We start from the raw sequence: 24,418 nt of genomic DNA on the forward strand, positions 1-24,418 counted from the left end.
ACACACACCACACACACACACACACACACACACACACACACACACACCACACACACCACACACACACACACACACACACACACACACACACACACACACACACACACACACACCGCCTGAGGAGCACGATCCATCACCAGCAGCCACATTCCTCAAAATATGACGCGGAGGCTTGCTGCCTTACTGCACGACCTCTGACCTCTGAGATGTGTGTGTCTGAACCCATGGTCTGAACACGAGCACACACACTTCCTGGTGCTTGAGTTGTTTGTTTGTTGTTAGTCTCTTAGCGTCTGCATGTGGTTGTTTTACGTCCGTTTGATTATTTAGCTTTTTGTTGTTGTTGTTTTGCGTCTATTTTGGTTGTTTTGATCGTCTGTACATTTGTTGTTTGCCTCTGTTGTTGTCCTGCATCTTTTTGCAGCCATATTTTCACTCTTGACTTTCCAATAATAGTCCCTCCTGCCTGTTCAGTAATCCATCTGTGGAGAAACGTCCTCACAAAGACACTCAGGCCTCCTTCTCTGTTTCTGACCTCCCTCATGGAAGTCATACTTACATGTTTAATATATTCAAAAATGCAATTATCCAATTATATGTATGCATAATGAGCAGATAGGATGAAAAGATCGATTCACGCTTTCTGCTTGTTGACCCTCCTTTCCATTAAACCACGGTAACCCCACACCCCTCTCCATAAATAACGGGTAATTGTTCAAGGCGAAGGGGCAACAGGGAGGTGTGTGTGTGTTAAGAGTCTTTGTTAAGGGTTCTTCTGCTGTAATGTAATTCCTCCGTCCTCCATGCATTGTACTCGAGAGCTTCCCCTAACAACGCCTATAGTGCTGCAGCTCGGCAACCTCTTCCACTATGTTCCTATGGTAACAACAAGAGTGTGTGTGTGTGCGTGTGTGTGTCTGCGAGATGAGCGATTGTCTGTGTTTGTGTGTGTTCATTATGGTTGTGTGGCCTATTTTTACATAATGAATCAATTACCGAGGCTGTGGGGCGAGCTCATTTGCATAATCGCAGGACAGATTTTTACCGAACATCTTCTCCACACATCACAAGCTTGGATCAGTGTTTCCCTGGGAGAAGGTGAGGCCCTGTGTGTGTGTGTGTGTGTGTGTGTGTGTGTATAATGGGACGTCCAACTGACATCATTTGCCTGCCAATCTGCACCCTGCTTGCCAAAACCCAGCCTCCATAATAGCTCCAGTGAGCAGGACTCTATTCTCTGTCTGTTTTTCTATTTTCTCTCATTTCACCATATTGGAGAAAGTGTCACAGCGCCCCCTACTGCCCAATGTTGGTCCCTGTAGAAATTGGAAAATGTATAACAAAGGCAAAGCACAGAATGTAAAATATTCAAGCCGTAAAGCGTCAATAAAGACTTAAGATGCAATTCTGTAATACAATATGTTAAAGGGAGACACTACATGTGAATAGGATACCTACATATCACCATGAAACCTCCCCAGTTGATTAGATTAGTGCAAATCATTTCTGTATTACAAGTTTTAATTAAAAAAAACACAATCAACCACAACAAATAATTAGAGATGCAAAACGTACCATTATCACAAAAATGTTGGTCAATTAAGGAGAAATCTATACACATAAAAATATAAAATTAGACAAATATTAAAGTTAATAAAATATACTTTATATTAAGAGTATTTTCCACGTATATTTCTGCATTAAATACATAATTAATGCCTCAAAATGATAAAAATATGTATGGATTGTCAACTCTAATTGTTAATAAGAAGCCTGTCTATTGTTATTGAGACGTGAGGAGGTTTATTAAGATGTGTCCCTACTGTGAGAACATGCTTTGTATTACACTTCATTTTAAAAAGCCTAATTATCAACCCGCGCTAAACAAAAGGAAATCATTTGATTCTTTCATTTAATAAGAACATTTAACTGGGTTATAGAGGCAGGAATGTCATAGATACAGTGTTATTAACTCATATAACTCTGATTATTAGCCAGGGTAATAAAAAAACATGTTTGTGTGGAACAGAGTAATCAAAAATGTGCTTATAATGCCTTGTTGATTTCAGACACTGTGCAGGAGCTGGTTCTGTGGATGCAAATTGCAGCACAATGCTGCCACCCTGTGGTCATTTTGTAGAACTGCAGTCATGTATTTCTCCTCCATGTAAATCTTCTTAGAGGGTCTTTGGGTTCAGTCTTTCCTCCACCTTTTGACAGAACAGGTGACTAGAAGAAGAGAAGCCAATGACTTTAACACAAGAGTCCTCTATCATGTATAAAACGTTAACGAACACGACATCCACATCTTTGCAGATTTCTATCAGTTTCTGTTTATCCTTCTTGTTGTAGTCGATCTGATGAACCCTCAACCGTATCCTCCAAATCTCCACTAGACTTTTGAGGCTTCCTAATGCATACTGCAGCCATGAGACCGTGGAAGTTGGCCTCTCGGTTAAAACTAACCTTACGAGGTCGGTGCCTTCGCTCTGAACGGACACATCAACGCCTCTGGAGCATTTGTCGAACTCCTCTTTGTCAAATGTTTCGATGTAATTGAATATGTAGGAGTCCACCCAGATGCACGTATCCTCCTGATCCTCGAGACCAACTGCAGACACATTTCCAGTGTCCTCAGTGTTACTCTTGGAGGACTTTGAGACATGTTTGTGTCTGGTTTGGACCTTAGTCGTCGTGGCAGGGCTCTTCTGATCTGATTCCTGCAGATAGTCAGTGCTGCTACTTTCTGTCTGACTCTCTTCTCTGATCTTAGAGGATGAAACCCTTTCTGGTCTGCTGCGTTTATCTGAAATATCGTCTACCCCTGACTGTTTAGGAGATATTTCCATCTCCAGGCCTATTAAGGAAGGTCTATTCCTTGAATTGTGCACTGGTCTGGGGTTGGTCTCTACTTGCTCTGCTCTGTTTTCTGTGGGCATTTCGAGCCGATCTCTCTCACGGGATGCTTTTCGCCTCGGGGAATGAGTTTTAGAATGCAGTCGTTGTGTTTCCTCACCTGTGGTGTGCAGTGGAGGTGATAAGCAGTTAGCACTTCCTGGTCCCAGTTTAGCTATAGCCCCGTGGCGGCTTACAGAGCTGTGAGGAGATGTGACCCTGGGATTAGGAGCAGTTTCTTTGAGTTTGACGGCAGCTGTTTGGGCTGTGGAGTTAAGTCTTTCCGCCCTGAGGATGAGGTCCTGTCTCAGGGCTCGGACGGCCGTGAAAGGCCCTTCGATGGTGGCTTTTCTCCGATTTGGTGAAGGTTGGAAACGTATCGACCTGTGAGCTGACCGCAGACTCTGAATCAGCGACGACGGATCTCTGCCGAACACGGAGAGATCAACTGTAGCGCTGGAGACGTAGAAAAACACCTGCAGCAAAAGAACATGAATATCTTATATATCATATGAGAAAACTAACCACTATGCATGTAAGAATAAAGTGACGCTTACATCTGTAGAGAAGGGGAACACAGTGAGCAGGTATTCTTCTGGAAACTCATCGTCCGCCATGATCTGCTGCTCCTTTCCCACCGCCCTGTTTGCATCTGCCAAGAGAAGTGCACTGATATGTTATACTGTTCATAAAGCCATTCAGAAATGACACAACACCTCCTCCTTATCTCCCATTCTGATGCTGACAGTGCTGTAATCTGGTGAATCAAACCACTGGCATGCATCAACGCGGCACTTCCTGTAGATAATTGATTGATATATACCTCACCTCTGTACACACTGTATTATAAGTGGGTCCCATGGGAATGAATTAAAGCATTAAATAGGAGATACATTCAGAAATGACTGCACATGGTTTAATGCATTTAAATATCTAGTCACCGCTTATGACTTACAGCCAGTCATAACTGAATAAATGTGAATTTAGCAGCTTAGAAAGTCCCTGCAGGCGTGTCCAGAAATACTGTCACGTGTAAAGCCCCTCCCCCCTCCTCACTTCTGTCAAGAGACTTTGTTACCCACTTTGAAAAAAAGGTTGATGATATTCGCTCTTCTTTTTCTGACTCACCTCTACTCACCGCTGGGTCACCAGACCCTCCTTCCACCAACACACTGACCTCCTTTTCCCCTCTCTCTCCAAGTGAGGTTCTTACCCTCATTACCTCTGCCCGCCCTACCACCTGTCCTCTGGACCCTATCCCTTCAAACCTCCTTCAGACTATCGCTCCTGATATTCTACCGTTTCTCACCCATTTCATCAACACTTCTCTAACTTCTGGTCACTTTCCAAACAGTCTCAAGGAGGCAAGAGTAAACCCTCTCCTAAAGAAACCCACTCTCAACCCGTCTGATGTTATAAACTACAGGCCTGTCTCTCTCCTCCCGTTCCTGTCTAAATCACTTGAACGCGCTGTCTTTAAACAACTCTCCTGTTATCTCCATCAGAACAACCTTCTGGATCCGCACCAGTCTGGTTTCAAGGCAGGTCACTCCACAGAAACTGCTCTCATTGCTGTCACGGAGGAACTGCACACTGCCAAAACTGCATCCCTCTCCTCTGTCATCATCCTGTTGGACCTGTTTGCTGCATTCGACACGGTGAATCATCAGATCCTCCTTCGCACTCTCCAAAAACTTGGAGTTTCAGGCTCTGCACTTTCCCTCCTCACCTCATACCTGAAAGACCGTACCTACAGGGTGACTTGGAGAGGGTCTGAGTCCGACCCTTGTCAATTAACTACGGGGGTCCCTCAGGGCTCTGTTCTTGGTCCCCTCCTCTTCTCCCTGTACACAAACTCACTCGGATCAGTCATTAGCCCGCATGGTTTTTCTTACCACTGCTACGCTGACGACACCCAATTAATTCTGTCCTTTCCCCGCTCAGAGACCCAGGTCGTCGCACGCATCTCTGCTTGTCTAGCTGACATCTCTCAGTGGATGTCTGCTCATCACCTCAAACTCAACCTTGACAAGACTGAGCTGCTCTTCCTCCCGGGAAAAGATTGTCCAACTCTTGACCTGACAATCAACATCGGCACCTCAGTTGTTTCCCCGACTCAGACTGCAAGGAATCTGGGTGTGACCCTAGATAACAACCTGTCCTTCACTGCAAACATCGCTGCTACAACCCGCTGCTGCAGATACACGCTTTACAACATCAGGAGGATGCGTCCCCAGCTGACTCAGAAAGCGACTCAGGTTCTGGTCCAGGCTCTCGTCATCTCACGCCTAGACTACTGCAACTCCCTCCTGGCTGGTCTACCTGCATGTGCCATCCGACCTCTGCAGCTCATCCAGAATGCAGCGGCTCCTCTGGTCTTCAACCTTCCTAAATGTTCCCACACCACTCCGCTCCTCCGCTCCCTTCACTGGCTTCCGGTAACTGCTAGAATCCACTTCAAGACACTGGTACTTGCGTACCATGCTGTGAATGGATCTGGCCCTTCCTACATCCAGGACATGGTTAAACCGTACACCCCAGCGCGTGCACTACGCTCTGCGTCAGCCAAACGACTCGCTGCGCCCTCGCTGCGAGGGGGACCCAAGTTCCCATCGGCAAAAACACGTGGGTTTGCTATCCTGGCTCCAGGATGGTGGAATGAGCTCCCCATTGACATCAGGACAGCAGATAGCTTGCACATCTTCCGGCGCAAACTGAAAACTCATCTCTTTCGACTCCACCTCGAGCGATAGAACTATTAACGAAGCACTTTTATACTAATAAAGGACTGGCTTTTCTAAAGCCAGTTGAGTAGCACTTGAAATGTTTTTGCTCTATGAAACCTGATGTACTTTTATGATTCTGTTTTCTTCAAGTTGTATTTTGTTGGTCGAATGCACTTATTGTAAGTCGCTTTGGATAAAAGCGTCAGCTAAATGCAATGTAATGTAATGTATGGTAACATATTCAATCTGTAACACGCCTTTCAAAATCACTTCGTATTTCTGGATACAGGTACTGTTTACTATGATGTAGGCCTACTATTTATACACCCTAAAATATGTTGGCATTACTGCATTGAAGTGAAGAAAACACCAATATATTATTAGTGATAGTTTTATGTTTACGTTGTACAACTAGAGGAAATATGTCGCTTCCTGTCACTATCTTTGAGTAGTAAACACGATCTTTATTATGATTCAGATGTTGATGTTTTTATACCTTCAGTACAGCCGAATAGTTATTACTGAAGTATTATGATGAAGTGAATACACAAGATGCTCACACTGGGGCTGCTTTCTAAGGAATTAAAACAAAAACAAATGAACTTATTCGGCTTTAACTCTAACTTGTGCTTCCTAAAAGTGAAAGAACACAAAACACACACACACACACACACACACACACACACACACACACACACACACACACACACACACACACACACACACACACACACACACACACACACACACACACACACACACACACTTAGTAGGCCTAGCTTGTAGCTTGTGTTTAGAAGAGGTTGATTTACCTTCAGCTTTGTCAAAAGTGACCAAAGCGACCCCCTGCATGTTGGTGGGTAACTTGACGACCTCCACGTCTCCTCCATGGCTCTTTCTGCAGCTCTGGAAGTGGATTGTTAGCTTGTCTATCATTCTGCTCACGGGCAGCACTTCGGGCACACCGGACACCACCACGGTCCTCTTTTCCTCCCGGGAATCTGTCTCCATTTCGGCTGCAGACATGAAGCGCAGCGAGCATCTCAGCTAACTGCTAAGGCGCGTTTTCCCTCCACTGTAAACCCCGAGCTGTTGCTATAAACACACTCACAGCTACATGGAGAGTTTGCTTTCACTTTCACTCTGCTGTGCATGCTTTAGTATCTGCAGCTGTCCACGAGGGCTCACTGTTGCTCTACGTTACATACAGTATACAAATGGTTAATTTCTGCATCTCTGCAAAGCCCGTAGTAGCCTCATGTTGATATTATTCTTCCTCTCACACTATAGGAACAACTAGCAACAAGGAACCTGTTAAATACACTATTAAGTGTACCAAATAGTGTACTACAATGTCACTTGTTTTATAAACACTGCTTATTTATATTCCCTGAATGTGTGCATTTTGTATTTTATTATTTCAAACACTAGCCATGCCTTTTTATCTACTAGTGTGTTATTTGCCTTTATATATGCTGCTATCTCTATAATGCTGTAGCTATGTACATCCTCTGTGGGACCAATGAAGCCCTTCTGATTCCTAATACTACTGTCAGGTTATTGCTCACCTTTAAACTTAGGAAAAAGTTATGTGAACACGTGTGGTGCAAACATTTATTAGTCAAACCAAAACAAAAGAGGAAAAAAGCCACACCAGACAGCGACCTCATGATTCACACAAACAAAATCCAAAACAAAAAAGAAGAAGCCAAGTAGAACGACACACTCGTTTGCATTTTTCTTGTGCATATAAACATTTTAATTAAATATAAAAGAAAGTGGCCTGGAGTGCAACAAACAGGAACGATGGGGTCGATAAAAGAAAGAAATCCAGGCCCAGTCCGATAGCAATTAAATCTCGTTCATCACTTCAGTGCAAATCCAACATTCACTGTGTATAAAAGTGACTGCAAATAATTCAGGTAGTATATCTATTATTCAGTGTTTCTTATTGTATGGGCTGCTGTGTGTGAGCATGTTGAACAAGAACTCGTTCCTGCGGATAAACGCTCCTCAGTTTCAGTGGCTAGAAAACAGATGACGGAATTATTGATGAATGTTAAATAAAATATGACACTTGCTTTGATATGAATGCTCAATCACATGGTAGGGGAACCCCAATTTCACGTGTCAAGTGGGCACACAAAGATGATTGAACCAGAAACAGTTGGATTATGATCACCATGAGCTCGATATGATGCATACACCTGCTTTTAAAAAGAAAATCCCAAAGCTCTCCAAACACTTTCGAACAGCAAACTAGCATTGTTTTAAGTAGAGATGGTCATCGGACGCATTTCAAAAAACAAAATAAAAAAAGTGAACATTCATTCTTCAAAACATTAGCTTTTGATTTGGACAGAGTCTGTGAACTCCAGACTGAGGCAGCAGAGGCAGGTGGTTTCCGACGTGCGTTCGTTTCACGCTCCTTCGACGCACCGGGAGTTTTAGCAGCTATGAGTTCGCCGAGTTAGAGTCACAGCGCTCCACTTTGTGTCCGGTGCTAGTCCTGTGGTGGAGCGTGCTGCTCGGGGCGGAGTATCTGGAGGGGAGCATGGCAAAGATGGAGTATGATGAGGCCAGGTGAGCGTCCCTGGTGGTGTTTCGCTGGATCAATTGGCCCCCTTTGCAGAAGTTTGCCAGGAGGTGGTGTGATTCTGTACAGCTGATCCCCTCCGGAGGATCTGTCACTTCCAGGATCTGACTGCTCACTGCAGACAAACACAGACAGCACTGTGAGCAGGCGGGAAATAACAACAACTGCCAGAGGAATCACAGCTATACCATCGGGAGGCTTCGATAAAATGCGGCTGTCAGGGAAAAGCTGTGGGCTGAAGGTCGGTCGAACAAGTCACTCAAATGTTTTTACTGTGTCTTCAAAATAATGCTGTTTGTTGCAAGAACTTTCCACTGCTTTCATCACATTATTGTCAATTCAACTCCAACGTTTGTTTTGATGTCTTTTAATGGTATCTGTATTCTGTGTGAGATCAATTATCTGTGAAATGCCTTTGTGAACCACTTTGGACTGAACTTGTTGCTATACAAATAAAGATTATTATTATTAATTATCACAAACTATTCCGATAATCTATGAAGTCATTTTTCAATGCTGTGAAATATAGATATTTCCTCTCTGTTATTATGATGAATATCTTTGGATTCTGGACCGATAAAACAAGACCTCACCCTGGACAATCTAATAAAATGTGAGGGACATTAATCATTATTTTCTGACCTTAAATCTAGAAAGAAAAACCTGCATATTAAGCGAAAATTATTATTGCAGTTCTACATTTAATGCACAAAACAAAACTCCTTGTTGATTGCACTTGTGATATGATTGACTAAAGCACCTGAATAATGCAAAAATGTTACGCTGTATTTGAAATAATCAGCACATTTCTGTCGGCACAATACCGCCGGGGCTGCAGGTTGCCAGGTGTGAGATCTGCCCCGTCTGTGATTTATTCTGCTTACACTCACTAACACACACTTCTCCTCCTCAGCTGCGGAGTGCAGAAAGCAGATTTTGACACCACAAAAACCTGATGTTATTTCAGGTAATCTGCACAGAAGTTTATTACTTACTTTCCTTTTTCCTTTTGTGGCACTTTCTGTGTACAGGTCAAATCTAGGTCAGAACGTCGAGTAAACTTAAAATGACTGCCGTTAAATGGAGGTTCACTAAACTAATGCCTCCCTCTGGACTTCCTATTACCTGCTTCACCTACACTGAGATCTGAAGACAGAGGTTTTCTGCTGGCCTTCCTCCCATGAGCGCTTCGCCAAACCCCCAGTGGACCCTGAGGAGAAAGAAGGTCATCAGCTCACCTGAGATGCCATTTTTTTTCTTTTAATACAGAGGATTGACTCCAGAAAATGGTAATAATGTTATTGCAGGAGTGTGTGTGTGTGTGTGTGTGTGTGTGTGTGTGTGTGTGTGTGTGTGTGTGTGTGTGTGTGTGTGTGTGTCTGACCTGGTGTTTGGCCACCATGTGGGCGGTGTGGATCAGCGGAGGTCTGATGGAGGGTTTGTACTGCAGAGGTTGGCCCAGTAGAGAGTAGTGTGCTTCACCTTCAGACAAAACACAACAAGGTATCAATAAAAAGTGGATTTTCAGATCCGTAGAAACAAGAAACATTAAATTGATTTGGATTGGAGACTCAATCCTGAGCGTACTAGAGGACATTTACCAATTATAAAAATCTCAAATAACTTACTAACTAACAGACAATAGAAGCAAATGAGCTAAAGATATATCAGCCAATCAGAAATGACCTAATACTCCACTATAAATGCATCGCAATGCTAAATAGTGAAAGTGCAAATCAATCTAAGGGTGTTAGGAGGTCGAGTATAAGTGAGCAAAGGTTAATTGACTTAGCATAAAATACATTTCTGTTTGCTTAAGTAAAGTATTTTTTTGCATGACAGTTTCTCTACACAATCAAACTGTTTGCAAAACATCTCTGCACCCTCAGGATTGAGGCAGGAATAGGTTTAGATTATCCTGCAATGTCTTTACTTCTGCGTGACTACTGACCTTGTCCACTGTGGCAGAAGGCTGTAGGGAGCGGCGGGGGGTGGTGCGGGTGGTGGGCCATGACAGGGATGGAGGAAATGCCTGATGGGAGGCCCTTGACGCTGGGCGGGTGGCCTGGCGAGGGCGTGAGGGCCCGCGATAAGGGCCGGCTGCTCTACACACAACACACCGGAAGGAGGAAGAAGAGGGAAGAACAAAAAACACTTTCATTCAAAAAAGCAACCACTGCGACTCCTCTCAAAGTCATTGCTTTAATGTACCGTCCCATCCACATTAGTCCCCTTAATGTACCATTACGCCCTAATGCTGAGGACTATTCCCTCCTCGTTTTCAGGTTACGCCAGCGCCGACTTCATATGCTGAGCCTATTTACGGCGACATTTAACCCGCCTGGAGCGCAGAAGGCGAGCCTGGCGTCACTGTCAAACTCAGACAACAAAACTCAATTGGCTTTCAAATTGCTTTCTTGTAACCGTCTGTAACTTTCTGACACGTACTGTATTGCTCTGTGTGGAAAATATCGCTCGAGCAAATGTAGAATTTAATTCAACATTGTTTGGGAAAAGTCAAAAGCTCTGGACCACTGAGGTGATTACATTAAAAAAAGCTAGATAAGGTTATAAGGAGATTGAAATACACAACCATTTTTCAATTTAAAATTCAAAGGTTTTATTGTCATATGCTCAAAGCTACAGAGTAGAAATGGCAATGAAGTTCTTCTGACCTGAGCTCCTCCAACAATGCAACATATATAATGAAATACAAACATAAAAATATTGCAAGAAAGTAAATAGAATATGATATGTACAAGAACCGAATAAGAAATTAAATAATGTACATTAAGACACGGTTTATTGCAGGAAGAGTGGGGTTTGATTATCTTCGTACAATTCCATATCTTTTTATGATGCTGCAACACAACTTGGGATCAATAAAGTACTTCTTAACCTATATTTTCTTATGTTATCTCTGCACACGGGCAGCGTTTGTACCTGGGTGTTTTCTGGAGGCGGCAGGAGTTCTGCAGGTCTGCGGCTGCGCTGGTGCTCCGGGTGTTTGTGGCTGGTTGGTTTCCTCTGACAGGGGGAGGGGGCTCTTTGCTGCTGGCAGGAGGGCGCCGTCATTTGCAGCATCACCATGCCACCACCGGGGGCCGCGGGTAACAACCCTGCACAAAGAAAACGGAAAAACACAAGCTGTGAGCTAAAAATGCAGCAAATATCCGACAGTCTGACACAATCACCACGTTCAAGACCCTCCTCCAAACCGGTTCAGATCAGCTTACTCACTGTAGTGCTACATGTTCCTTTTGTACCGTCTTAAACCTTTCCTTCGAATATTTTATGAATTGTAAGCTGTCCTTTGGGTGCTTTGAAAGGCACCTCTAAATATTAATTATTATTATTTATTAATAAGGTCATACATGGAAAGGACATGGGAAAAACTGCCTTATTTGTATGTATTTATTATTATATATACCTTCGGTTTACACATCTGTATATTCATTTACTGTTGTGCTGTCTTTGTAATTTTCTTGATATAATCTATTTATTTTTTGGATTTATTTGGATTTCTTGGACCTAATATATTTATTTATAATAATATATTTATTATTTTATTGCATGTGTGGAGAATGTGTTACATGGGGTACATATTGGTATCATGCTCATCTTGATTGGTGAATAAATGATGATATTTTTTCACAAACAGCACTTTTGTTCAGCTGCACACCTCATCAGTGAAAACGCAGCTAAGCAATTAGGTTCTAAGTGCCTGGATTTTAAGGGCACATCCGCGGTGGCAATAACATCCCATTCCCTCTGCAATGATCACATTATCTTATGACGCTTGACTTAAAAAAACTCAGCAATCAAGAGCTTTCAGAAGCTTTTGCTCCATAAATCCCACACCCTCGTGTAATTAATTCCCGTTTACATAAAGCTCACATTAGGTGGAAACCGTATTGTAAACCTGGCACGGCCGACACCGTGTTGATTTATGAATTATCACCCAACAACAGTATCAAGGACAACGACTTTTTGGACTTAATCTGCAGATTATTTCTGGACCGAGCCAATTAAAAATGTTTACTGGTGAAGCTGTAGGTGAGACCTTTATCCGACCTCATTACTGACGGGCAGGAAACGATGGCTTCCTCCGACGCTCGCACATAATAATCAGGCATGAATAATAAAGGTCATTAGTAAGGAGACTGCCCCACCTGGGCCTCTGGACAGCAAGAGCCCTTCGAAAAGGCCAATACATGAAAAGATGAGTTATTATTTAGGGATTCATTGCTTAAAACTTACTCATTTTTTATGTTAATTCACTTAGTGGTAGTTTTATCTGTCTCCATTAAACCTAGCCCAATATATCGCCAGAAGCAGTCACAATTTCTTGTGCTTTCTTTACTGCATTAAAGCATGAATCTGTTGGGGATAGTTTACGATGATCCTGTAGTGAAACAGTTCTCATGTGGAAATAAGACAATGTTTTACCTATATTAGATTTAACCATGTGATAATTTGTCTCCATCAGTGATGTCTCACTTTAATCGTTCCCCCCCGCACCAAACAACATTCAGACTGAGTTGTTGTCGATGTATTTGCAGAGGTAGACCAACCGGCTGTTTAATCTCCGGGGGGAAAAAAGAAGGTGGACGTGCAAATCACTTTCACTTATCCAAACCCCCCGGGGGCCGTCGGCACCACGCCTCACTCTTTTCTCATTTAAAAAATCCAGAGTGTAAATCGAATCACGCTTCTGAAGCACACAAGTGAACCCTGGGAAGATTATTTCATTACGAGGCGCGGGTCGTAGCGTCATTGACACTGAGGAATCTCCAGAGTGGCTAATGTCAGGGAGGGGATATTCTGCGTGTGATCCTGGTGAGCAGAACCAGGTGTTTTGGATCTTTTTCCGAGCTTACCTGCGTACTGTTGGCCCGGGTGCTGCTGGGAAACGCAGGGCGACGAGGTCTGAGGAAACTGAAGCTGCTCCATCATCTGTGCCGGCAGGAAGCTCACTGTGGAGCTGACAAACACACAGGACACCAAGGGTTTTACAACAGGCCATAAGGTACACTAAGACCTTTTATAATGGCACGTAGAAATGCATTTTAATATGTTTTCTGCTTATAACTGGCAAGGTGTGTAAGATGATAAGAGTGGGTGCCTTAATGCCTAGCCCAGCATGCATTTATTGACATTTACATCATTTTCTTTCACTATTTTACAACGCTTAAAAGTCATTATAGCTTCTGAAATGTGAAAATTAAACAGTTAATTTCATTGAATACACTTGGATTAGGGACTTGGTTAAAATCAACACATCTGGTGCAATGACTTAGTAATTGTTCTCCGATGTTGTAAAGATATTTGAGAACATCCTGTTGGGCTTGGAGCGCCATTTTTATTTGACTACATTCTGACATTTTATAGAGCAAACAACAACTTTGTTAATTAAAACCATAATGGAAAGATGAATCGACCATGTAATGAATTGTGACTTGCAAAATTCTGAACACTATCATACATTATCTACCTTAAACCACGCGGGAAAAAAAGCATAAATAGATGGATTAACCTTTTCCATTAAAGAAAGCTTCTAAAATAAGTCGATACGCGGTTTGAAGTTTAAATGTTGACACATTTGTCAGCAGAAGTGCTTCTGGCGCTCCAGATTGAGGAAAAAGGAGTGAACGCTCACACCTAAGTGATTAGTAAATCCCCTCTAAACCTGCACAGACGTAAATCTGCGGGAGATCTTAGCGCTGCAGCTGGGGGTATTAAAAATTGAAATGTAACTTTAAGTCCATGTGCAAAGCAGGCGTGTTGCTCGGTAAGCATCTCGCCTGCAGGGTTTTTTCTGCAGCTGCTGGAGAAACAGGCTGCAGGTGGACAGTCGGGCCTCGTGGGAAAACACTGAGCCAGCAGCATAAATCACTTCCTCTGACTGCCCTACTAAAGCAGCCTCATTTCACAGCTGGGACAATGAGAGACTGACCTCTCCTCTCAAGTGTGTGTGTGTGTGTGTGTGTGTGTGTGTGTGTGTGTGTGTGTGTGTGTGTGTGTGTGTGTGTGTGTGTGTGTGTGTTGTTCCTCTGCAGGTGATGACTACGAACATGGCTGCCTCATGTCTGGTGTTTGTTACGAGCACACGACGGTCCCAGTAGTGCTCAGCTCACCACTATCCGGATTGATTGGGTCCATGGAGGTAGGAACTAATTACATGTTTTTGCTTTCTGTGAACTAGTTCTATCAATCAGCTCATAATGAGAGCCAACGCACGGAGCTCACACTGGGAAAAAAGCTTTTGAAAAAGGGGCTTCACGCAGACAGGAAACACTGAATGCATCGTGGTAATAACTAAATGTCTTCGCCCACAGTGACCTTGGCTCGTCAGGCCTGTTATGTCTATAAATAAGAGGCTCCTTCAGGAGTGAGAAACGGCATTGAGGACCTGCAAATGGCTTTCTGGGACAGAGCACATCCACAGGCGAGATAATAACTCCATCTGAAACCGATTAAAGGCTCTTCAGCTATTACAACCTGTCGTTATAAAAGGGTGAACATAAATCTGAGCTTATTAGCAGTCATTTTTCCATCACTGTTTGATGAGATGCTGGTAAAATGCATACTTTTCTATTGACACTTTAGAAATAATGCATTGTTTATCAGGACAACATGCTGGTGTCTCTGGTACCTCATGGTGGTGTGCTGGTTGGGGGGCAGCAGGCTGTAGCAGGGCTGCATGCCGGCGACGGCCACCCCCCCCTGCCCCGGCTGACAGGAAACAAAAACCGGCTGCTGGTACGACTGCTGCGGCATGGAAACCTGCTGCAGGGACAGAATCAGCAGGTTAACCAGCAAATAAAGCCATAAGATAATGTAGAAAAAAGCGTCAAAAACAATGAATTAATAGCTGAAAGACAAGGAATATAGAATCGTATGTCTTTCTCATTTCCACACAAGTAATATTAATCTGACACGGATCATCCAAATACCTGATAAGACTGCATTGGAGGGTACTGGACCATCATGCCTTGCATCTGGTTGCCCATATTGCTTTGCTGGTTGCCAGTGAGCGCGAGGCTGGAGGTTGGCTGCATGCCCATTATGGTCTGGTAGCTGGACGCTGGGTTTGGCATCATGGCTTGGTGCACTGAGGCGAAAATGAGAAAGAAACAACGCTGTGACCGAGAGAAAAGAGACAGGATTTCTAAGACATGGTTATCAAGATTTTAGGAGAAAATAGCACAAGATTTATACATTTTTAAGGGTAACGAATCATCAGAAGGCACAACGCTGTGACCGAGAGAAAAGAGACTCGAGATAGACATTAATATTCATGATTTCTAAGACTTGGTTATCAAGATTTTACAAGAAAACAGCTCAACATTCATAGATTTTTAAGGGTAATGAGTCATCGGAAGTATAAGAAAGGAAGCAGCAGCTGATTGAAAGATTGTGGAGGTGCAGCTAAGCAGTGTTGAGGCTCTTGGAATAAATGAGAAAGTCAATATATCTGATTTAGCCTGTGGTGGCCTCAACCTGCTGCCTGGAAACAACAACTTCCACTTCAGCGAGTTATTAGGTAAACACATTTCTATAGCACTACTTAAAAACCCATTTAGAGGCGCCCAGGTTAAAGAAATGACACACAGAAGTCACACTGATCCGTCCATTTTCCAAACGGCCTGAAATGGCGGCGCCGGAGGGGGGAATCGGCCTCTTAAATGTCAAGGTGACAATAAGAGACATTTGATAAATACCGTCCCTTGTGACACGCACACATGCGGTAATCCAGCGGACAAAAGGAGAGGACGTCCTTTTGTGAAGGTGTCTTTACAGTCTGTCGCCCCGGGAGGAGAGTACAGCAAGACAATGAGCGACTATTTTTATCCATCCTCATCTCCCACCTTCACTCACAAACAGAGCGTGAAATGACCCTAATATCAAACATTTTATTCCAGCAGGCGGCACATGAGGAAATTGGGGAATTGCCTCGCATCATGAGAGTGTCGATGACAGTTTTGTGCACCTTGGGGGATTATGTGCGTTCAGGGGAGGCAAGCTGAGACCAATTATAAAAAGGAAGTTTGTGGCTCGCATGCGCACGCTTCATCTTTCATTCCTGCTGCCGACTGTCTGCTAGAAAACGTGATTATGGTGAGGAGTGAGAGGCTGAAAAAGAGACCGGTTCACTGTGAGATTCATAGAGGTCTCTCAGACAGCGTCCCGGCCCCGAATCCCGCCTCTCAGGCTCAACGTGGTTCCTCTATGCCGATAAATCGATCTTCATACCCTTTATGACAAATGAGATTGGGCCTCATTTGACCCCTAACAGATCCTGCAGGGTTTAAACCTGGCTGTGTGGCTTTTGCATGTCAATATATATGAACATAACATCTCTTAGCACCTTAACCGCACCGTTATTTCCTTTATTACCTAAAGCTTACAGTATATAAGCGAAAGTCTGGTAACTACGAACCGATTCATTGACATTTCAGCTCTGTATGCTAGAACCACTTCAATTCTCTTTAATGTGACTTCCATTGAAAGTCAGGTTTTCTTTCTGGCGATGCTAATGAACCTTCCCCAAACAGTGAAGAAGACAATCCCTTCACATCAATTACAAGCTGCTTTTCCCAGAATGACCATGACTGAAGCTGCAGCCTGATGCAAGGGCGGGGAAACATTCACATTTCCTCCGTGGCGCCATCAGAGAATTCCCACTGATACTTATTATGTGTGCACCCCATGCTACTATATCTTCACCTTCAGTATACATCTTTTTTTCTTTAATTAATGCAAAAACAGAAGGAACACGAGGCGCTGGCTGGAGTCATTTTTTTTCGTGCTGTTTCCCTGAGAAATAATTGCTGTCCTTTGCCTTTGTAGGTCAGCTTCATTTGTCCGCTGTCTATTCCCCGGGTCCCCAGCAGTGAAGCCACATTTGCAGCCTACAGATGACAGAATAGTGCCGCAGCCACTTACACAGATGTGTGTGTGTGTGTGTGTGTATGTGTGTGTGTGAGGAAGAGCAAGCAGGAGCTAACAATCTCAACTCCTGCGGTGAAGGAAGGAAAAACGGAGCAGAATAATCAAGTGGATGACTCCTGGGGAGACGGGTAAAAACAAATAGAGAGAGATATTTGTCCTTCGGTCGTGCCGTCGGTCTGCTCGGCTCCCCGGTGAAGATACATCCCAAAACAAATAGAACCTATCTGAGAGAAAGTGTATTGATATAGCTGCAAGGCTATCTTTGCTCTTGACGACATGGAGTCTAAATATTCAAGGCAAAATGTGTTGCTTCACATCAGAGGCTGCAGACCTCGTTCATTAAAGCATCCTTTGATTCCTCTTTGATTCCCACCATGTAACTATTTCAAAGCCGTGTTTGAAGAGGCGTCGGTTTAGCACAGGAAATTGGAGGAAGTGAAGGATGTTTGTAGCACATTGTTGGCATCAAGGTGCATTCGTCATAAAACACGACCTTGGCTTGGATTCAGGGAGAATGGAAGTGTGGGATAAACTAAATGGGACCTTGTGAGAGTGTACCTCAGTGTGTGTGTGTGTTCAAATGAGTCCATCTCACCAGGTCAGTCAGAACAGGAAGAAGTACTAAGACATCTTTTATTTTACTCTGTGTTTCAGTAGTCTAAAGAAAAAAGCCGAAATATTGGGATAAACTCAAATTTAAAGTCATTTCGCCTTGTTGTCAAAATTCACATTAAATAAAAAATTCTTCCGTATCTTTTTTTGTACCGCCCGAAACATCTTTCCATACATTTAGCCTTAATGACAGTCACATGTATCTGAGACTTCAAATGTTTTTCACAAATCTGTAGCTGTAAAAGCAAGCCTCAACACAAATGATCCGTGTGCCAAAAGTATTTTCTGTGAGACAATAAAAGCTACATATCTAGGTCAGTCAGAACAGGAAGAAGTACTAAGATATGTTTTATTTGACTGCATTTTAAGGAGAAAAAAGCTGAAATATTGGAATTAAGTCAACATTTTGGACTATGCGCAAATGCTGGTACATTAAATGATGCTTCTCAATTATTCTGAAAATGCAAAATCAAATAAAAACTCTTTCCACCTATACCTAGTCTTAATACCTTTACACACATCTGTAGCTGTAAAAGCAAGCCTCAACACAAATGATCCAAAAGGTATTTTCTGTCAAGATGAATATAAAAAATGCATCTTATCTAAATGGCAGTTTGTACCTTGCTGCTGGGGCAGGTTCTGGCTCTGAGGGCAGTTGTAGGGCAGCGGGGTGATAGCAGGTCTGTAGTGATGCTGCTGCTGCTGCTGCTGGGGGGAGCAGTGAGGGTGGTGCGCTGAAGAGCAATAACACTGCATCTGGAGGAACACACACACACAACACAGATTACAAACTATGACAACAAATCAATGTTTATTTATATAGCCCAATATCACAAATGTTGCACTGTCAATTTGTAATTCAACATGTATATTTTCTACTTTCTTGTTTATTTCTTAAAGGTTTTAATATAATATTGCAACTCCAAATTAGCTACCATCAAATTCTGAGCGAGCTAAGAAATTAACTCGCCTACTTCATGTGCAAAGACCTGCGTTCATACAGCGTTGTGGAAAACGAAAGCTCTTGTCACAAAAGACACTGGAACCCAATATATCATGCAATCATATATACCACAAAATATTGTATCCCAATACTTAGCATGTCGTAGAATCGCAATACTATCATTGGGAGCCTGGTGATTTCCACCCCTAGTAAACGAATTGATTAGTCATGTGACAGTTTCTCCGCCGTCCCTACCTGCTGCACAGGCTGCTGGATGTAAGTGTGCTGCTGCAGGAGTTGCTGGTTCAACGCCGGGGTGGAGCTGGGATATGCGTGATTTGGGCCGGGGTGTTGGTATCGGGACGGGTTGACCCTGCAGAATCCCTCCTGATGGCCCTGCTAACATGTAGCTAGCAACCTGCTGCTGATGCTGAGGAGGATGAGGATGATGAGGAGGAGCTCCCTGCAGCACCATGGAGGAGGGGTGGTGGTGTTGGTGGTGGTGGTTTATATGTTGGTATACAGCTGGGTAATGGCGGGTGTCTGGAGCCGGAGTAACGTTGTCACCGGGCGGATGCTGAGCCAGAGTCATGTGACCAAACTGGGCGTTTATGGCGTCAGGCTGCAGAGAGAAAGATTCAATTCAAGACTCAAAAGGTTTTATTGTCATATGCACAAAGCTACAGTGTAGACATGACAATTACATTCTTCTGACCTGAAGCCACTTACAGAATATGAAATTAAATAATGTGAATTAAGACTAAATTAAATACGGTTTATTGTTACACCCTGGAGGCATGTATGACAAACACTTGATGGTCATTTTGAGTGAAGTATTCCTTTACATCTGCTCTGAACATGGATCAATACAGTTGAACCACCGGGGGAAGCTTTAAAGTCTAAATGTGAGAATAGCGGAGTCTAAAGCCGACTATTTATCTGCATTAACACTGCGCGCCAGTTCAGGTCACTTCTGACGTGTTGTTGTAAAAAATTGTGGTTTTTTTTAGTCATGGATTATTCAGCGGCAACATCTGGTGATGAATTAAATATTAATGGAACTTTCCACAGGCATAATTAGTCACACAGGCATGTCTTTCACTAAAACCAGGTCAGAAATGAGGTTAAGTGGATGCATGATCTATATATGTGGGTAGCGGCTCCTTCTGGATCAGATACACCTTTCCACCAATGAATGAATAGTTAAGTGGAAGAGTAATAAGCTGTGTAGATGTTTGAAAAGGGGAGATAATTCTTACTGTAAGACATTTTTACAAGAACCCACAACCCTCCAGTTACTGTACTTTAAAACAGACGATAAAAATGTGGTATATAATTTATTATAGGGGCATTAAATGTCATAACATTTGAATTGACCACAGAGGTTCGTTAACAAATGAGCTCATTAAGAGGCTACATTATGGAGGTCTGACTCTCTTTAGACATCAGTTTCATAGTTTGAAAAGTCAAGAAATAAACTGTTAACGAGGCAGAAGGGACAGGAGGTGGATCGGGGAAGGAAAGGAATATTAAAAGTGTAACGAAAGGAGTTCTGTACCACAGTGTACTGTTGGTTAGCACAGACGGGCAGGAACTGAGAAGGAGGAAGAGGAGGAAGAGGATAGGAGACCGTCGGGTTGTGAACAGGCTCAGAGGACAGCAGGAGAGGAGGACAGATCGGCTGAGGAGGGAAGGAGGAGAGGACAGACAGAAGGAAAGGAGATGAAGAAGGATGCTAGCAGCACAGTAGGAGCTTCACTAGGAGAAGATGTGTTTTGCAAACGTTAGGCTTTATCAGATAGCAATGGCTGGGGTTAGTAGAAACAACAACGTTCCTACATCGAATAAAGATACACTTTTACATACTTAAGTTCTTTATGATTTGCCTAGTGAGGAATGTAGGGAAGCTGTTCATGGGACGGGTTTATCAAACAGTCAATTAAATGGCTAAGTGAAGCTCCCACCATCATACTATCAGCTCTTATTTCAACACAATAGGTTAGTGACGTTAGAGAAAACACTGGAGTTAGTGATCTGGGTAAGTGTTTCATGCAAACATACGATAAATGCTGGTTTCAGCCTTTCAACTATTGAGATTTCCTGCTCTTACATGTCTAATATCACATTATAGTGAACATCTTTGGCTTTTGGACTTTAAAAGACATTTAAAAGCATCACCATCATTATTTCTAACATAAATCGATGCATTTTGGAAATAACCAGTAGATAAAAATAACTGACAGTTGCAGCTCTAACTGGAGTTAAGTGTGTGTAAATGAAGCCCCGCCCACTGACCTGGGAGTGGATGTGATTGGTCGGCTGCTGTTGAGGAGGGGCAGGGATTGGCTGCTGTGGGGATTTCCCCTGCTGAGGATTCCTGCCCGCAGCGTTTGAGGCCGGGTTATAAACCACAGCGCTGCCATCGGGGTGGATGAAAGGCTTGCCTGTCAAATGTAAATCACAAGAGATATAACCACTGTTATGTTATGACACACACACACACACACACACACACACAAAAGAAGACACAGAGAAAGACACACCCAGACGTGAGAGAAGAGGCGACAGAAAGTGACTAATCTTGGCACATTTGAAGTTCAGCTCAAAGTGTACGACTGGCTCACAGATTTCTCCCATCTGTTCACTCTGATCTGATCGGCATGCTTTGGTCGGACTAATTTGACAAACAATATGAGAGCAGCAGCAACACGCCAACTGTAAAAAAAATCTGTCCCCAAGTCAAGAAGAATTAATTAAAAGTAAACCAGAAAACTACAAGACATTACAATGTGTTTTACTTTGATTTAATGCAGGCTAACTTGAGGAAATCTAAATAGAAACCTTTAAGCTGTTATTTTGTAGGTTTTTATATTTTATTCTATTTTGTCCTCATTTATTTTATTGAGAGGGATCATTATTTATTTTATTCTATTTTTATTCTACCTCCTGTGTCCCTTTAAATGTCCCTGTGTCTTCTTCTCTGTTACATCTGTATTATTATAATTGTCTCCACCCACCTGTGAGAGGGTTGACCAGCACGCTGCCAGGTGGGATCCCTGAGGCTTCCAGCGGCAACACGTAATAGTTGGTTGCGTCTGTAGCGGACGGTGGCTGCGGAGGGACACTCTTGATCATGTCAGGGTGTCCGGAGGAGCCCCGAGTGTCTGTGGGGGACGGATGGATCAAAGGAGCGCTGGGGATGTTGGACCAAGACTGGCCTGAGACGGCGACAGAAAGCTGGGGACGAGACAGCGAACTGGACGAAGAACCCACGCTGCTGCACGATTCTGAACCTGAGGGGAAGACCATGAGCACACATTTACAAGGGGGAGCTTTAACGTGTTGCTTTCAGTTATCAATGGAGCAGTCGTGGAAGAAGGTTTCGGGAGGAGGCTGGTCGCAATCTGGAGTTTAATAATGTGGCTGCTAACTACTCACAGTGAAGCTGCAGTGGAAATGTAACTATGGTAAAAGGTAAAGGGTCTTAGTACAAGTAGCAATTAAAATTACAAGCAAAAGTCCTGCGTTTAAGATCGTGCATACTGAAAGAAAAAAAGGTATTATCATCCAATATAGTAAGTATGTTTTCTGTAAAACAACAACTAAATGTGGAAATAAATGATTTAACTACGTGTTAACCCTCCGAGTGACTGGACCCTACAGTCTTCCATAAGTGGGTCAAAAGGACCCGTATTAGAATAATATGTGTTTTTATGCCATTTTGGTTAAGATAAATCACTCGTATAATATTTAGTATTATATTTTGGTTCACACTAGAAATATTTTATATTTAATTTTTCACTATTTATCATTTTGAAAAAAACGTTTTCCCATAGAAAACGCATGCGGGTCATTTTTGACCCACTTATGGAAGCTTGGGGTAGAAATACAAAAACTACAATTTCTTAAAATGTAAATTTAAAATTTGAATGGCATGATATCCAAAAGATGTTTTTTGAGGAATAGCTGGAATATGAAATGATAAAAAAATGTAATTACAAAGGATACTTCAAGAAAACCACCTCACCGGGTCCAAAAAGACCCACTTATGCATCTAAGGGTTAAGGAACCCCCGTTGGATTCAGAATAAAGGGAACATAATAAGAAGGGTCATGACTGACAAAGATGGTTTCAAATAGAAATTATGTAACAATAAACTATTCATTTGAAAAGATGGAGAGGAATTTGGCCTTCATCATTTATCAGCCTGTACTCCCAGACAGAGATTGCGTGCAGTCTGCCGAGAGGAGAGGTTATTTGAGGCGAAGGAGAACACGCCGGCACAATGTCTCCTCGACTTATGCTCCCAAAACACAAAAGGGAGGGCAGCGAGCCGCCTCGTAAACAACTTAAAAAGCTGCTCAGGCAAGAAGCTGCGGGGGAGACAAGGAGGAGATTGGCAAAAATAGAAAAATGCCAGGCAGAGGGAGGAAACTAAATGGCCTCCTTATCCTGAATTCCCAGAGATAAAGAAGACAAACCCGCAGTGAAGAGTGTGTCTCATCTAATCTGAGCCCATCGAGGTACAGATGTATCACATCGTGGAGAAAGCTCCTGCAGGTGTGGAGCTAACTTCATTTGTGGCACTTTACCCCCACGCTTATACATAATGCAGCCACTCCTCACAGCTAGGTTTCACACTTCTGCTGCAACACCTTTTAAAAGCCTCCTCCATCACCACACTGCTGTTAGTTTTGACAGCAGACTTTAATGACCGCGATAGGACAACAAACATTTGCTCTGATGAGACCTCAGCAGCCCTAGAGGTCTTCAATTAACCAGGGTGCTCTCTAATTAGATTCGTTTTCCTCTAAACGAATTGTAGGCTCACTTCCAAGTAGTGTACATTTCGTTGACTAAAACCATGACGAAATATGTTCGTCAACGACCTTTTTTTCCATGACGAAAACGAGACGAGACGGCAGTAAACAATAACTGTAACGAAATCATCATGCAATATCGTTGACGAAAAGTGACGAGACAAAAATGTAGTTTACTAAATAAAAACTATGCCAAAATCTCTTTACTTTTATTGACGAAAAATGAGGAGACGAAATATTATCAAAGATAACGTTACATCTCTGATAGTCAGTTTTTCTCCCAGCAGATCCATTTCCGGTGCTGCGCTGGGCAGCAGCTGTGTGTCTGTGCTGCGCGCGGCGGTAGATTTGAATTACACCGGGCAGCGGCACACTGAACTGTCAGGAAGACTCGGGTCTAACTCATGGTCTAACTCGTGGTCTAACTAGTGGTCTAACTAGTGGTCTAACTAGTGGTCTAACTAACCTTATTTAACAGAAAATAAAATGGCAACAACAGGGCTTGGGAGCAGTGGTTGCACTCGCGTTAACCGAATACCCCCCGTCAGCGCGAGTGAGTGATAAATTGTGCACTCGACGGATAATAATGGATTATGACGGAAATGTTACGATCCTGTCCGTCAAAATGACTGACAACGAAAAAGTCTAAAGCCACCACAGCTTGGGAGAAAGAAACGATGTGATATTTGGGCCCATTTTCGCTACAATGAGGCGGAGAAAAAAAGCGAATGCATTGTGGCCAAAACACAGCTGGTAAAAACACCACACACCTGAGCAGATACTCTGCAAAGCTTCTTCATCATTCAACCTGAGTTTTTCATCAAATAAGGATAAGATATAATCCTATTTATTTATATATACTAAAATGACA

At 43.0% G+C, this 24,418-nt stretch overlaps 2 protein-coding genes across 2 annotated transcripts in view; both read right to left on the minus strand.

Moving 5' to 3' along the window:
- Window positions 1–1,650: 1,650 nt before the first annotated feature.
- Window positions 1,651–6,761, minus strand: LOC117562726. Its single transcript, XM_034240614.1, has 3 exons — window positions 6,434–6,761; window positions 3,453–3,547; window positions 1,651–3,371 (listed from the first exon to the last, which is right to left on the minus strand). The coding sequence occupies exons 1-3, from the start codon at window positions 6,645–6,647 to the stop codon at window positions 2,178–2,180; spliced, it is 1,503 nt and encodes a 500-aa protein (XP_034096505.1). The 5' UTR covers window positions 6,648–6,761; the 3' UTR covers window positions 1,651–2,177.
- Window positions 6,762–7,221: 460 nt separating this feature from the next.
- LOC117562714 (R3H domain-containing protein 1-like) overlaps window positions 7,222–24,418 on the minus strand; it is a 40,286-nt gene continuing 23,089 nt past the window's right edge. Inside the window, 14 exon segments of the mRNA XM_034240597.1 lie at window positions 7,222–8,332; window positions 9,343–9,427; window positions 9,602–9,699; window positions 10,169–10,322; window positions 11,161–11,336; window positions 13,098–13,201; window positions 14,873–15,006; window positions 15,174–15,331; window positions 18,405–18,534; window positions 18,974–19,075; window positions 19,077–19,349; window positions 20,286–20,408; window positions 21,023–21,171; window positions 21,745–22,020. Of these exon segments, the coding sequence (XP_034096488.1) occupies window positions 8,076–8,332; window positions 9,343–9,427; window positions 9,602–9,699; window positions 10,169–10,322; window positions 11,161–11,336; window positions 13,098–13,201; window positions 14,873–15,006; window positions 15,174–15,331; window positions 18,405–18,534; window positions 18,974–19,075; window positions 19,077–19,349; window positions 20,286–20,408; window positions 21,023–21,171; window positions 21,745–22,020 (2,219 nt within the window). The 3' untranslated portion in view covers window positions 7,222–8,075.

The sequence above is a fragment of the Gymnodraco acuticeps genome, unplaced genomic scaffold (assembly GCF_902827175.1).
Source record: "Gymnodraco acuticeps unplaced genomic scaffold, fGymAcu1.1, whole genome shotgun sequence".
Lineage (NCBI taxonomy): Eukaryota > Metazoa > Chordata > Actinopteri > Perciformes > Bathydraconidae > Gymnodraco > Gymnodraco acuticeps.

Bases quoted from the DNA above. Each gene is read 5' to 3' on its own strand.
- LOC117562726 (XM_034240614.1), bottom strand. From the start codon at position 6,647: ATGTCTGCAGCCGAAATGGAGACAGATTCCCGGGAGGAAAAGAGGACC. The intron at 3,548-6,433 runs GTAAATCAACCT...TTCTCTTGGCAG, and splicing joins CACTTTTGACAAAGCTGAAG to ATGCAAACAGGGCGGTGGGA. The intron at 3,372-3,452 runs GTAAGCGTCACT...CTTTTGCTGCAG, and splicing joins TGTTCCCCTTCTCTACAGAT to GTGTTTTTCTACGTCTCCAG.